The 14,688-nt window shown below is 35.8% G+C and overlaps 1 protein-coding gene across 12 annotated transcripts in view; it reads left to right on the top strand.

Annotated features, from left to right (window-relative positions):
* The window catches only part of TTLL7 (tubulin tyrosine ligase like 7), a 151,457-nt gene that overhangs the window by 62,112 nt on the left and 74,657 nt on the right, over window positions 1-14,688 (top strand). For 11 of the 12 annotated variants that reach the window (XR_011565827.1, XM_070786226.1, XM_070786225.1 and 8 more), the window contains 4 exons: window positions 978-1,045; window positions 5,088-5,246; window positions 7,114-7,330; window positions 11,985-12,149. Coding sequence is in view for 11 of the 12 variants with exons in the window: in XM_070786226.1 (XP_070642327.1) it covers window positions 978-1,045; window positions 5,088-5,246; window positions 7,114-7,330; window positions 11,985-12,149 (609 nt within the window). In the remaining variant the exon portion in view is untranslated. The remainder of the gene's footprint in view (window positions 1-977; window positions 1,046-5,087; window positions 5,247-7,113; window positions 7,331-11,984; window positions 12,150-14,688) is intronic. The other variant, XM_070786230.1, reaches the window with a different exon arrangement.

Below are 14,688 nucleotides of genomic sequence, written 5' to 3' on the forward strand. Positions count from 1 at the left end.
TGGGTAAAGAATCTGCCTGCAATGCAGGAGACACAGGAGATGTGGGTTGAATCCCTATGTTGGCAAGATTCCCTGGAAGAGGAAATCGCAACCCACTCCAGTATTCTTGCCTGAATGGGCTTCCCCGGTGGCTCAGCAGTAAAGAATCCTCCTGCCAATGCAAGATACACAGGTTTGATCCCTGAGTTGTTAAGATCTTCTGGAGAAGGAGATGTCAACCCGCTCCAGTATTCTTGCCTGAGAAATCCCATGGACAAAAGAGCCTGATGGGCTATAGTCGGGGTCCCGAAAAGAGTCAGACACGGCTTAGCAGCTATACACACAACACAATTTACCTCAGTAGCCTGTTGCCTGAAGACTGCATCCTTTCAGATTTAACTTTAACCTCTTTCCATCTTTAAGGAAGAATTGATAGAGGAAAGCTCTTCCTAGACTGGTGCTTTGCATTATGCATACAGATGAACGATGTGGAATAGATTGCATAAAGGGATCCGAATACAACTACCCCTTGTAATGTCAGCTATGTGTAGTTTGGCTTCATTATTTTATTATTAGAATGTAATACAAGTGTATTAAAAAATAAAAGCCAAATACATGGAGTTTTAGGCAATTGAGATTTTGTATAGTTCTCCTTTACCTGTATTTGTAGTGACTTGTACAAAATTGACTGTAGACATTAAGTCCATTTTCACCTGTTTTTTTAGTCTTTCCTCCATGGGATTCTCCAGGCAAGAGTACTGGAGTGGGTTGCCATTTCCTTCTCCAGGGGATCTTCCTGACCCAGGGATTGAACCCGGGTCTCCCACATTCCAGGCAGACGCTTTAACCTCTGAGCCACCAGGGAAGCCCTTTTTTTAGTCTTTAGTCTCTTACTAAAAAACACTAAACTCAAAGGATGCCTGTAACTGTATCACAGTATAAATGAATATATTCATTAGGTCAATGAGAATATTAATGTTTGCCTTTTTATTTTGCAGAGGATCAACCATTTTCCAGGAATGGGGGAGATCTGTAGGAAGGATTTCCTAGCAAGAAATATGACCAAGTAATCTTCATTTTTTTGTTATAGAGAAGACCTATTAAAAATTACATAGTGCTATCTTTAACAAATTAACTAATTTGAAATGGAAATTCAATGGAAGAATTTCAGAGCTGGAAGGGTCTTAAAATTTTACTGGTTCTGTTCTTTGACTTTGCAGAGGAGGTAATTGAGAGTCAGAGATGTGAATACCTTGTGTAAAGTCAAAGTTAAGAGCAGAGCTGGAGTAGGATCTTGGTCTTCAGAATTTCAGGGTTCTTTTCACTGTAACTTGCTATCTCTCCAGCAAAATAAATTTTTCGTTTAAATGTAAGAAGTTTTCTGTACTTAACATTCAATATATACTTACTTATTTTCAGTTAAACCTTGCACAGACTAATTTGTCGCATTTTATCCCTCGTGTGGGTGTGTTCAGAATACTGGTTACTGAGCATCTGATATGTGCCAAGCACTGTAGTAGGTGCCTGTGTGCACACACACAGAACACATGTAGATGTGCCCACTCAGGGCTACATGCACAGATATTTATTTTGGAGACCATTATTTAGAGTACTAATATACTTTCATGGGAAAAACTGTTAACAGGTAAAGTCTTATAATGAATATATTGTAGAATTTTTGTGCAGTTTATATTTCTGTTTATTAGATTTTTTATTTTCAGAGGGTTGATAAATTGAGAAAAAATATTAACAAGAGGATTCTTTCACAGATAAAGGTTAGGAAGATGCATGTAATTCAAGAAATATTAGTATTCATCCACGTGAAAGCTTTTAATCCATTCACACAACAGTATTTTTTGCATGTCTATTGTATGCCCCTGAGACTGCTAGCTTTGAAGTAAACAAGTTAATTAAAGCCTAGTTTCTGCCTAGAACTCAAAATTTGGTAAGAGAGGAGCACTGATACATAAATAGTTTGGTGCTGTCACATTCGAGGTAGAGACTGCGATGAAGATGGTGGGAGAGATTCTTTATGAGACAGCAGGGAAGGGTTTCTGGAGAAATTAAATTATGAGATGGATATTGAAAGGAGTAAAGGAGTTCACCCTTTGAGAAGAAGAAAGGAAACTTGTAGGCAAAGACAACAGTGGGAGAAGGTATATGGAGACTTAAATCACATGATATGTTTGGGAGAACCTCAAGCAATTTTTCTGGTTAAATAGGATATTGGGAGGCTCAACCTCAGATGATGCTGGAAATAACTGTAAAGACTAAGCTGTGTACCCTGTATTATTGTGTTTTGTTTAATCATTTAATCATTGATTCTTTAACCTCTTTACTCAACAAACATTTCTGCCTATCCTGAGAGAAATGAGGAGCTATTTAATGGGCCTAAGCAGAGAAATAATCTGTTTTAGGTAGTTTTGGTGGCATCATAGGATAATGGATTCAATGATGATAGGACCAGAAAGTGAAAACTCTGGAAGAGATGCTTGTCATTATCTAGTTCAGAAATAATGAACATCTATTGATCCAAAAGAGAGATAGGACGAATGGGGAAGAGAAGGTAAATCTGAAAGATATGAAGAACATGGAATTGCTGAGACTTGAAAACTGCTCTGATGTGAGAAAAGGGAAGAGAAGGAAAGAGGGATAGAAGTCACCAAGATTCTTAGGTTTCTGGATTAGGATGTTATGTGGAGGGTGTGATTTGTTAACATAGGAATTACAAGAAGGATGGACTTTAGAGGAATGGAAATTAACCTCTAATTTGGACATGTGTTTCTTTTAAGTCATTTATTTCCATTTAACACATATTTATTAAGTGTCTATTAAATGCCAGGCATTGTGCTGGGCTCTGAGCACATGAGGTGATCAAAAGCAGAGTTATGGCTTTTACAGCCTTGCAATGCAGTTGTGATAAGTGCTATGAAGTAGAGGTATGTAGTCCTAAATTAGTGCATAGTGAAGGACTTCTAACTTAGGGAAGCTTTGGAGAATTTCCCTGAGGAAGTGATATGGAAGCTGAAATATGAATGATGAGTAGGAGTTTATTGGTGCAGATGGTATGCAATAGCTTTACAGGGCAAGAAGAATAGTATGGGCCTAGGTCCTGTGCTGGGAGAAAACATGGATAGTCAAGATTCTGAAATAAGGCCAATGTAGCTGGAGCACAGAGAGGTTGATGGGGAGCAGTGGGGGAGATTGGTTCAAGAGTGATTTTTCAGGATGATGATCTTTATCCTAAATGCCACAGAAGAGGAGGGGTAGATGAAGTAGATAATATGACCAAATTTGCGTTTTTCCAAGATCCTTCTGGCTGCTTTGTAGACAACAGAAGTCTGTATGGCCCAGGAGAGGCAAGAGGGTTAAATGTAGACCCATTAGTAGGCTGTTGCAATTAGGCAGTTTTTCACTCTGTAGAATCCTTGCAAGTCTCCTTGAGGAAAAAAAGATCTTCTATTAGGTAAAAAGTGATGACCAAGTAATATTAAAAATAGAGTTTAAAAAAACATGTTCAATATCATTTAGTAAATCTATGACAGAACTCTGAGCAGAAATTATTCCAGTATCCCAAATTCCTAAGTGAGACTGCTTGTCTCTGTTGAAGCTACATATTTTTACATTAAATGATTTGTGCTAGATCACCTAAATTGGATAAAGTATTTTTCTTGAATATATGTATGCTTGGATTTTTTCAAATGTATATATGAAGAAATGGTATTATTCATGAACAGTTCATGGTTAGTTTTAAATATATTGCTCTATTAAAGATTTAACAATCTAATTTTATATTATTGTTACAAATTTATTTATAAAACTATAAACACATGTAAGGGTGTTGGAAGCAACAGTGTACATTAGGACTGTTATTGTGCTTCCATTAGATTTGTGTGCGTTTGTGTGTTTCAGACTAATCAGTGTTAGCCTATTTTGTAGTGAGGTTGTTTAGCTGGTTGGTTTATTCTGGATTTGATAGATGGAGTTGGTGATTATCTTTCTTCTCATAGTGGAAGCAATTTTTTTTACAGGGTTCTCTTGAAAGAGCACTTGAAGTATAACTATATGACCTTCTAGTCATGGAGTCCAGTGGCTTATATATTCCACACCCTAGTCTTACAAAATGGCCCTACCTCTGTGCATATTGTATACTAGGGTCCCATTTTAATTTTGACTAATCTCACTTGGGAATAATATTTGCTCATCTATAAAAGACTTGCATACATTTATAAAGAAGACTTTTTGAGACAATCAGATTTTTCTTTAATAGACAATAATTTAAAATATTTCTACTGATTTAAAAATTGTCATTGAGAATCAGTGTGTATGAAATAAATGGCATTTGGATTAATCAAAAGCAAACATTTTATATCTAGTATTGTATCAGTATCCCTAAGTTACGTATCGTATAGGCAGCCTGATTTATAGCAAATACAAAAATGTCAGGACAAACATTATAGCAATAAAAACACATGTGTAGGTAGATAGTAGTTCATATAAGAAAAACCTCTGCTGACTCAGAGGCTTCACTGGTTTTCTCACAGAAGTAGTAACACTCAAAAAGTACTGGGTAAAAGGCAATTTGAAAATTCCTCCCCGTGTATGACCCGGTGAACTCCAAATCATCTTTTAAGAGGCAGTATGAATGACACCTGGCTGTGAACCATATTGACCACCCTCATCCCAGAGCCAGAGCTAATGATTCCGTCCACATTTTACTTTGCCTTATATACCTTTTTTTGCAACTATCACATTGTATTTAATTAATGGCTTGCATGTAAATACCTTAGAACCAAGACCATGTTAATCCTCAGTGCCCAATGTATACCACATACTCAAACATTTGATCTATTAATATGTAAATTGTAAGTACATAGGGCAGAAATTCTTGTCTTTTTTTTTTCACTACTGTATCCCTAGTATCTAGAATAGTGCTTAACAAGTAGTAGGTGATTAATAGGCATTTAAAAAAATGAGTCAATGAATGGATCAATAAATGAAGAAATGGAGGGAATTGAAATCATTGTAGTAAATGTCAGTAGCACAGAGAAAGGAAGTTTAGACAAGTTGGAATAGAAAGTACTTTTCATATTATCTCTAATTTACAGAATGATCAAGTCCCGGCCTCTGGATTATGCCTTTGTTCCTCGAACATGGATCTTCCCTGCTGAGTATACACAATTTCAAAACTATATGAAAGAATTAAAGAAAAAAAGAAAGCAGAAGACTTTTATAGTAAAACCAGCTAATGGTGCAATGGGTCATGGGTAGGTGTTTTTCATCTGGAATACATAAAATTTTTAAAGAATTGGGAGAAAGAATAAATGTGACCATTTGCTCATGGTTGAGTTCTAATATGAAAAAAATAATAAAATAGATTCCTAATTGTTGCTTATTACACCTCTTGGATGTGTAGGATAATATTTTTCATCAGATTGGGAGATTTCCAGCCATTAATTCTTCAGAGGATTTTTTCCCCTTTTGAGACTGCCATTATGAACATGTTGATATTATTGATATTGTCTTGTAGGACTCAAGTCAGTTCATTCTTCTTTTATTTTTACTTCCTTATTTCTCAGACTAATCTCAACTGATTTATTTTCAAGTTTGCTGATTCTTTTCTGCCTTCCCAAATCTTATGTTTAACCCCTCCAATGAATTTTTGTTTCAGTTACTGGACTTTTCAACCTCAGAATTTCTGTTCAGCTCCCACCCTCCTTCCCCAACACCTTTAAAATATAATTTCTATCTCTACTGATATTCTGCATTTGGTGAGATATTATTCTTATGATTTCCTTCCATTCTTTGTACATGATTTCCTTTAGCTCTTTGAGCAAATTTAAAATGGTTGATTTTAAATAATTTATTGTCTAGTAAACAAAATATCTTGATTTCTTCAGACATAGTTTCTATTAATTGAGAGTTTTTCTTTGTATGGGCTACACTTTTTTTTTTTTTTGCACTACTGATGATATTTTGTTGAAAACTGGACGTTATGAATATTGTAATGTAGCAACTTTGATAATTAGATTTTCCTCTACAGGGTTTTTTTTGTTAGTTCGTTCTAGATGTTGTTTATTTGTTTAGTGACCTTTCTGAAACAATTTTGTAAAGTCTGTATTCTTTATTGTGAGTGGTCTCTGAAGTTTCTGTTCTGTTAGGCCAGTGGTCAGCTGTAATTGTCCAATCTGTTAGTATTTGAACAGAGATTTCTATAAACACTTGAAACAAAAAAATTCCCCCAATGCTTGCTGATGTGGGGGTGTGTGTGTGTGTGTGTGTGTGTGTGTGTGTGTGTGTGTGTATGTCTGTATGCATGTTGTAGCATGCCTTCAGTGCTTAGCTAGGCATTTGCAACTCTGCCTGAGCCTTCACTTCCTGCTTGTACAGAGCTGGATGCTTAGCTAGAAGTAAGAGCTTAGGGCCTTCTCAAGTCTTTTCCTGAGCATGTATTTAACCCTGGGCATGCATATGGGCTTCCAGAATCTTAGAAATAGTTCAGAGCTTTTCAAAGCCCTTCTTCCCCAAACACTCCCATTCCCCAGTCTTTTATCCCAATCTTTGCAGTTAGTCTGTTGTTTTCCCCAAATATTTATTGCCTTAGGCAGCAGGGACTAATACATCTGTCTCTAAATGTTTATCAGCATTTGTCTCCCATCCCCCTCCTGCATGTAGCTGCCTAAGCAGTGGGAGAGTTCTCAATTAGACAAGATAAAAGCAAATCCTTTGAGATCCTCCAGGGAACCCCAAACTGATTTAAACACATGGACAAACAAAAAGACCACAAGAATAGGTCTGTTCTGCTCCCTCTAGAACCAGTGCCTATAGTAGGAACAGGGGCTGCTGCTCAAGGCCACTGCTGAGCTGGGAGATGGAGTGGTACCAGAGTAAATTCAAATGCTAAGAAGTTCTTTTAGAGACATTCAACTGTTTTGTTTTTGTTTTATTTTTTATTACAAGTTCCCTGGTTATTACAAGCTTTTGGTTTGTATCAAGGATTCCAAAAAATTGCTTCTGACAGTATCTTTATGCTATTTTTGTGTGTGTGGAATCACTTTCCTCTTGAGTATTGTCTTCAACTTTGTAAACATCTTGACTGCAAAATTATTCTTTTGATCTTTTCTTTAAATTTAGAATTTCTTTGATAAGAAATGGTGACAAGCTTCCATCTCAGGATCATTTGATTGTTCAAGAATATATTGAAAAGCCTTTCCTAATGGAAGGTTACAAGTTTGATTTAAGAATTTATATCCTGGTAACATCATGTGATCCACTAAAAATATTTCTCTACCATGATGGACTTGTGCGAATGGGAACAGAGAAGTACATTCCACCTAATGAGTCTAACCTGGTAAGTGGTACTAGACACTATGATTTTATTCGTTTGTTCAGGATCTACTTTTTAAAATACCCATTGTGTATAAATACTAAATGAACAAAATTCTTCCTGTCAGAATTTTATAGTCTAGAAGAATTATATGCATAAACAAGACTGCCTCTAATTTATAGACAGCTTTGTGAAAATTAGAAAAAAATATGTATCTGCTGTTCCAGGAAGGCTGATTAGAAAAAGGCACGCCCTCTGGGTGCTGTGAGCATAAGGCTGGATTTTGAAGTATGTAAGTGTATATAGTGGTCCTGGATAGAAGTGACTGATATGGAAATATAAATTAAAATAATATGCCATTGAGAAGTGCAGATAAAGTGTAATGGAATTGAGTGTGGGAATAGATTTTGTTCAATTTCTCACGGCAAAGGTGGTAGTTGAGCAGGTTTTGTATGAAAGGTATATTTTAGAATGTGGGAGAAAGTACATGAAACAGAGAAAGAAAATTTTATCAGGAAGTAGAGTTATTAATTTTTATTGGAAGAAAAGAGAGGGTTTTAAATTTACATTAATTATGAAGTAGAGAAATACATTGGCAGTTTTGGGGTACATTTTTAATTCTATTTAGTGGAGATTTTTATATTTTTCCATTAAGATTACCTTTGTGCAGCCATAATATATAGATAAAAGTCATGCCTGTATAGTTTTGAAGTTCTAACTATAATTTATTATCATAATTTATAGTTTGTGAGAGATAAACTATAGTTTATTCTCCACACTTATAAGTTCAGTTAACCTCTACCTCTTTTTTTGGATCTACTAATTACAGTAAAAATTACACCTAATTAAGTATTGTTTCCCATTTTTGTCAAAAGTCTGGTTATTGCTTTTCTCCAATATTACGCACATAATTAACTATACCGAGTGGTCATTTTCCAAAATTAAATAATGACTGATCATAAAGGTTACTATGTTCAATTATCTAAAAATGTTTTAGACCTGGCCAAGGAAGAATAAGGGAACTGCCAAAATTTTTACAGGAAAGGAAGATGAAAGAAAGCATCATCTCTTTAAAGGTCATAAGGTATAGATATATCCAGTCTCCAAGTAATGTTTGGACTCTGCTGCATTCTAGATATTGTGCTGGTTTTGGAAAAACAGTGACCATGTACTTTATCTTACAAAGCAACAATCTAGCGGGGAGGCAGAAAATAAGATAAGCAATTATAATGCCCGGTGATGAGTGTAGTGTTTTAAGAAACTGAGGGTACTATGGCAGTGTTAGCAGGGGCATCTAACTCAACTGGAGATGAAGGTTGGAGAGGGAGTTTATAAAGTAAATAGTGAATAGTTTGAATAGTGAGGTACTAGCTAGGCCAGAGATGGAGTGGGATGGGTTATAACTCCAGGCAGAAGAGTGGCCCAGAGATGAGAAGGGAGCGTGTTATGTCTGCAGAGAGCAGATGTGTTCAGCATGGCTGAAGCCCAGACTAAGAAGGGCTTCCCAGGTAGTACTAGTGGTAAAGAACCTGGCTGCCAATGCAGAAGACTTAAGAGATGTGGGTTTGATCCCTGAGTCAGGAAGATCCCATGGAGGAGGGCATGGCAACCCACTCCAGTATTCTTGCCTGAAGAATTCCAGGGACAGAGGAGCCTGGTAGGCTATGACTCATAGGGTTGCACAGAGTCAGACACGACTGAAGCAACTTAACATGCATGCACAGACTAAGAAAGAATGGATGTTCGTATATCAGGATGTAGAGTCCTAGAGGCCAGATCTTGGTAGACCATGGCTAGGATTATAGAATTTACCCTTATAATAAAGGAAGCATTGAAAGATATTAAACAAGGGAAAGAAGGAATGAGATTTTTTTCCTAAAAAGGTCACCTGGTCTATAGTATGGGGAATGTGAGATGGTGCTATAAATGGATGGGAGAGACTAGAGTAAGGGGGATAAGAAACTATATTCTAGTCTAACCATGTGTGAGAAAAAAGATGACATAATTTGAAGTAAAGAATAAGAACATAGGTTTCCGATATATCTATGGTAACATAGATAGCATTGATATACTGACAGGTTGATTTGTTGGATGAGGGAATGAAGAGAGAAATTAAGGTTAAAACTCAAGAGTTTTGGCACAGACAGTTGGGTGGATGGGTGACATTCACTGTGATAGGGAGTACAGCAGCTTTTAAAGGCTTTGCAAAAAGCTGATGTGTCTGGTTTGAGATGCCCGTGTAACTTCGAAATGGATCTATACATTTGGCATTTGGATATACAATTGGCATTTGGATATACAATTTAAGTCTGATGTTCAGATGAGAGAGCTGAGCAATAGGCATAATTTGGGGCTTGTCAGGTCATAGATTATAATTAAAATAGTTGGTATGGGTAAGACTGGATTATATAAACGGAAGGCAGATAGTCAGGTTTTGAGAGGAAAGAGGAAGGGAACAGAGGGGAAAAGGTAAGACTTAGAAGCTCATTTGGATGATAAAGTGGTTTATTCCGGTTTCTTAAGTTGTATGTATATAATTTGCTTAAGTACACTGGGTTAGGAAGTCGTATTGAAGATTGAGAGTCAGGAGATGTGGCCTCTAGGTTTTACTTTGCCAAGTACTGTCGAGTCACATGGTCTCCTGGCTTCAGTTCTCATATGTATGAAAAAGTATATTCTCTTGTATAAACCTCAGTGTTCCTCATATATCTCTAAAATTTCATGATTGAATTCCTACATGAAGGTATGAAAAATTTAAAGAATGAAATACAAAACTTTATCTAAAATGAGGTCACTTTATGTAAAAGATAAGTTTAAGAAAAAAAGGAGGAAAAAGGAAACCAAAATGCTCCCATTTCGTTGTTTTGGGCAGCAGACTGCTGCATATTTTTTTCCCTCTTCATATTTCTAATTTTTTAAATAGTGTATATTTTATGCATTTTGTCTTAAGTAAGAATTAAATATTGATAAACTACATATAAGGAGATCATATAAGAAAATTTCAGAAATTGAAATATAATGAACATTCATTTTTTTGGCTACCAATGTATCAGTCCACCAATCCTTGTAAAACTTTGTAATCCCAATTAATTATTTTGAGCCTATACATTGAAAAATAGGATAGCGAATGTAGGTTGCTATTGATTCATAGCTGCCATCACTTCTCCTTGTGACAAATGTCCAACTGACAATTAACTGTTTAGATGGGGATTTTTTGTCAAGGTAGATGTGAAATTGTGGAATTTCCAATCCCACTTACAAAGATAATGTTTTAAGAAAAATGCAGTTTCATTTCTCTTTCACTAGGATAGCTAAAATTTTTATTATTGCTGTTAGTATTCTGCCAAATGGAGAGCTCCTTAAAAATTATTTTCCAAACAAAAAAATGATTTCTAGTTTGGAAACTAGGAAATGTTACGGTTTGATTAGTTTCCTTTTCCTTTAAATCAGACACTTAAAATTAGACAAGCTTGAGATTTATGCACTTTCTTTTAAATATCACTTAAAGCTTTTCCTGATTGTAATGAAAGGAAGGACTGTGTCTGTCTTGTTCATCCTTGTGTCCACAGTGCCCAGCATACATTCCTCCCAGTAGTGGATGTTCCTAAAATTTTGTTCAATGAATGAAAAAAAGATTCTTAATTACTTGTGGGCATATGGATTAGTAAATAACTTGTAGCTCATATGATCAGTTCTATATATTTGCTTCAAAGATTTCAGTACTATAGACTTAAGTAACTGTAGTAAAAATAAAATATGATCTTAATATCATTGGTTATTAACAAATCAAAATAATAATCATAGATCATTGGTTATTAACAAATGAAACTAATAATCATATGCTTGAAGTATATATTAGTTGCGATGCAACATAGTTATCTAAAGTGGTCTCTGGGAGAAGGATCATGAGTGAGTGTTTATGATAGATTGACATGGAGCCATTAAATTATGAGAAGTTTTAAATTTTGAGTTCTTTTTCAAGTTTATTTGAGGGTAACAGTGTCAACCAACATAAGACTATAAGGAGAATAAGCCCTAAGAGCGCCAATATGGAGCACTGTAAATTTACTGTTAGTCATTTAGACGTGTGTACAGCATTGTGTGCTGTTTCTGCTGCTGACTCTAAGTGCACTCTGTCGTGTTAACAAGGTACAGTGATCTCCCAGTCAGGATGGGAGAGCAGAGGTTGTGGTTGGTATACAGTTCTCAGTTTCTGCTACTTACTTAACTTTCACTGTAAACATTTTGTTTGAAAAGACCCAGAAAATGTCTCAGAAAATTCTTTTCCCAAAACAAATTAGGATGAAAATTTTGAAAAACATGAAAAGAAACCAACTAAGAAAAGCAAACTTCAGAGTTAGAGCATTTTTCTTGCTTAGCAATATATAGTTTTGCATTTTCATTTAATCAGCCTACATATCATTGTTATTTTCATACTTCTAGGGTAGATATATTTTTAATAACATACAGAGTAACTTTGTAGATGACTATATTCGTAATCCTTTTTAGAAAAACGTGCCATTGCATTTTATTTGAAAATTATATAATCATGAAATTAGCAATCTGTATATTTTAAACTTTAAAATTGTCTTTTCTCCTTGGATACTTTCTTTTCTGTGAAACCTCGTGGTTCTAGAGTTTCATAGGTGATAACAACTTTGGTTCTTACTTGTTACAGACCCAGTTATACATGCATCTGACAAACTACTCTGTGAACAAGCATAATGAACATTTTGAAAGGGATGAAACTGAAAACAAAGGCAGCAAACGTTCCATCAAATGGTTTACAGAATTCCTACAAGCAAATCAGCATGATGTTGCTAAGTTTTGGAGTGATATTTCAGTAAGATTGTACCATTTTATAATTTTAATTCTCTCTCTCTCCTCATATTACTTGAAAGGATCATCAACCATTTAAAATAAAGAACCAATTACATTAGATTGGGCAGATATAGTGTATTTTAATTAAGAAAGTGAAGTTTGTCATAAGTAGATAAGTAGTACTAATAGATAAGTAGTATTTTTACTGCTCGTGATTGGAAAGGAAATTTTAAGTGGAGGCCAAAGCATAAGTTGGGCTTCCCTGGTAGCTCAGCTGGTAAAGAATCTGCCTGCAATGCAGGAAACCCTGGCTCGCTCTATTCCTGGATTGGGAAGATCTGCTGGAGAAGAGGTAGGCTACCTACTTCAGTATTCTTGGTCTTGCCTGGTGGCTGCAATGAGGAAGCCCCTGGGTTTGATCCCTGGGTTGGGATGATGCCCTGGAGAAGGGAATGGCTACCCACTCCTATATTATGGCCTGGAGAATTCCATGGACAGAGGAGCCTGGCAACCTACAGTCCATGGGGTCCCAAAGGGTTGACACAACTGAGCAACTTTCACTTTCCAAAGCATAAGTCAAGGCATGGAGGTATGAGAATAGTTAAAAGAGGTCCAGATTGGCACATATTGTATTTGTGGGAGATTCATGAGGACTTAGGATAATATATGTGAAGACTAAGTTTTAGTTCTGAAAAGCAAGGCTTAACTTGGTAGACATTATGGATTCATTTAGTTTTAAGGGAAGAGAGTAATAATGCCAAAGGCCATGACTTTAAAAGATAAATCTGAGAATGAGTGCTAGATGGGCTAGAGTGAAGACCAAGAGTAGATAGAGGAGGGCACTTGAGAGTAGCTCAAGTGAAAAGGATGGTCTGAAGTGAAAGAGGTGACAATGAGGTGGACCTTAGAGATGACCTGAATGTTCAGAATGGGGAGGTGGGATAGAAGTATTCAGAGATTCCTCTGTAGTTCTGAGGAATAATTATAAGGCAAATGGGTGTGGCATTATTTGAAATAGAATAGAAAGAAATCTATTGTGAGAAGAAGATGTAGAGCTTAGTTTTGCAGATGAGAGAAAAGTTCTCTCTATGTATTTATTTGTTCATTTATTCAGTAAACATTTGCTGAAGCTGTACTATAAGCCTGTCTGTGGCTGTTAATTTGAAGATACACAAGATACAACTCCAAGCCTTAAGAGTCTGGTAGGAAAAACCTGCAAATAAATTGTTAATGAAATGCAGTGTATCAAGTACAAAAATATAGGCATACATTGGATTTGTGGGGATATAGATTAAGATCACATATAGTAGCCTGTATATTATAGAGGGTATAGATGGAGTATAGTGTAGATGGAGATAGGAAGAGGACTTCCTGGAGGAATTAACACCTGAATCAAGTTTTTAAAAGTCCACTAGGCTATGATGGATTTTACTTTAGATACATTGAACTTGAAATTCTCTCTCAGGTAGAAAAGCAGACAGTTAACAGTGTATGTATGGGGTGAAATTCATAACTAAAGCCATGGCAGGGGATGCAATTCCAAATGGTAATGGTTGAGAGAGAAAAGGAAACACATATGAGAAGATAACCTTTATGAGAAGGAAACACATATGAGAAGATAAAAACAGACCCTTTTATTAATCTTAAAAGAAATATTAAAGTTATAGTTAGAGGAGTATGTCTACTGAAAATACTTAATGTGATGAGGGCTATACAATTCGATGTTGCTTTCCTTCTGGGACAAATGACATATATTTATATAAAGGTATCATGGAAAATGGACATGGAAATTCACTGTTGGTTGAACTCAGTTCTCTTGAGAAAATCAGAGAAAACGTCAGCATCATTATAGTTCTTCCTTTTCTGGATGTTTTGTTGGTTGTTTCTTTCTAAATCTTTTCTGTGTCACAGAACGTAAACCCAAAGGTCCTTAGGTGTCAGACAGGTAAAAAGGCATGAAGTAATCTGGATAGAAGAAAATAGGGATGCTTAGAACAGTGGTAATTTGAAGAGTATGTGAGGTCTAAGGGAGATAGACACTACTCAGCACCAGCTTATTGGTGCCTTGTGGCATTTTGGGCCACAATTCTCCTAATTTGTCAGTAGCTACCATAAGTCTCCTGACTTATAAACGTTGGCAGCAGATTCAAATTTTTTAGAAATTTAGCGGTGCCTTCAAATTTTGAAGTTTGTCACTTGGATTTGGTCAAATTCTTACCAATTTGTTAACTTTTTATTGTATCTTCCCGAGAGACTAAATACATCCAAACAAGAAATTTGATTCCAACAGTGCTGTTTGTTTGTCTGTGTATTTTATAGGCCAGTTTTTTTGAAATTCCAAAAATATTCTCATAGTGATAGTTTACTATCCTGTGGGTCAGAAGCATCAAATGGCTGAAATTTGTAATTTTGGAAAATAACTCATTGGTGGTAAATCCTACTTTGTGATACCTGGATGATTTAGTGAATGGGTTGTTTGATGATTAGCTCAGAGACCCAAGTTTTAGACACGCTCTGGTATTCTTTTTTCTTTACTAAATTCTTCACTTTGATTCTTCAGG

The sequence above is a fragment of the Bos indicus genome, chromosome 3 (assembly GCF_029378745.1).
Source record: "Bos indicus isolate NIAB-ARS_2022 breed Sahiwal x Tharparkar chromosome 3, NIAB-ARS_B.indTharparkar_mat_pri_1.0, whole genome shotgun sequence".
NCBI lineage: Eukaryota > Metazoa > Chordata > Mammalia > Artiodactyla > Bovidae > Bos > Bos indicus.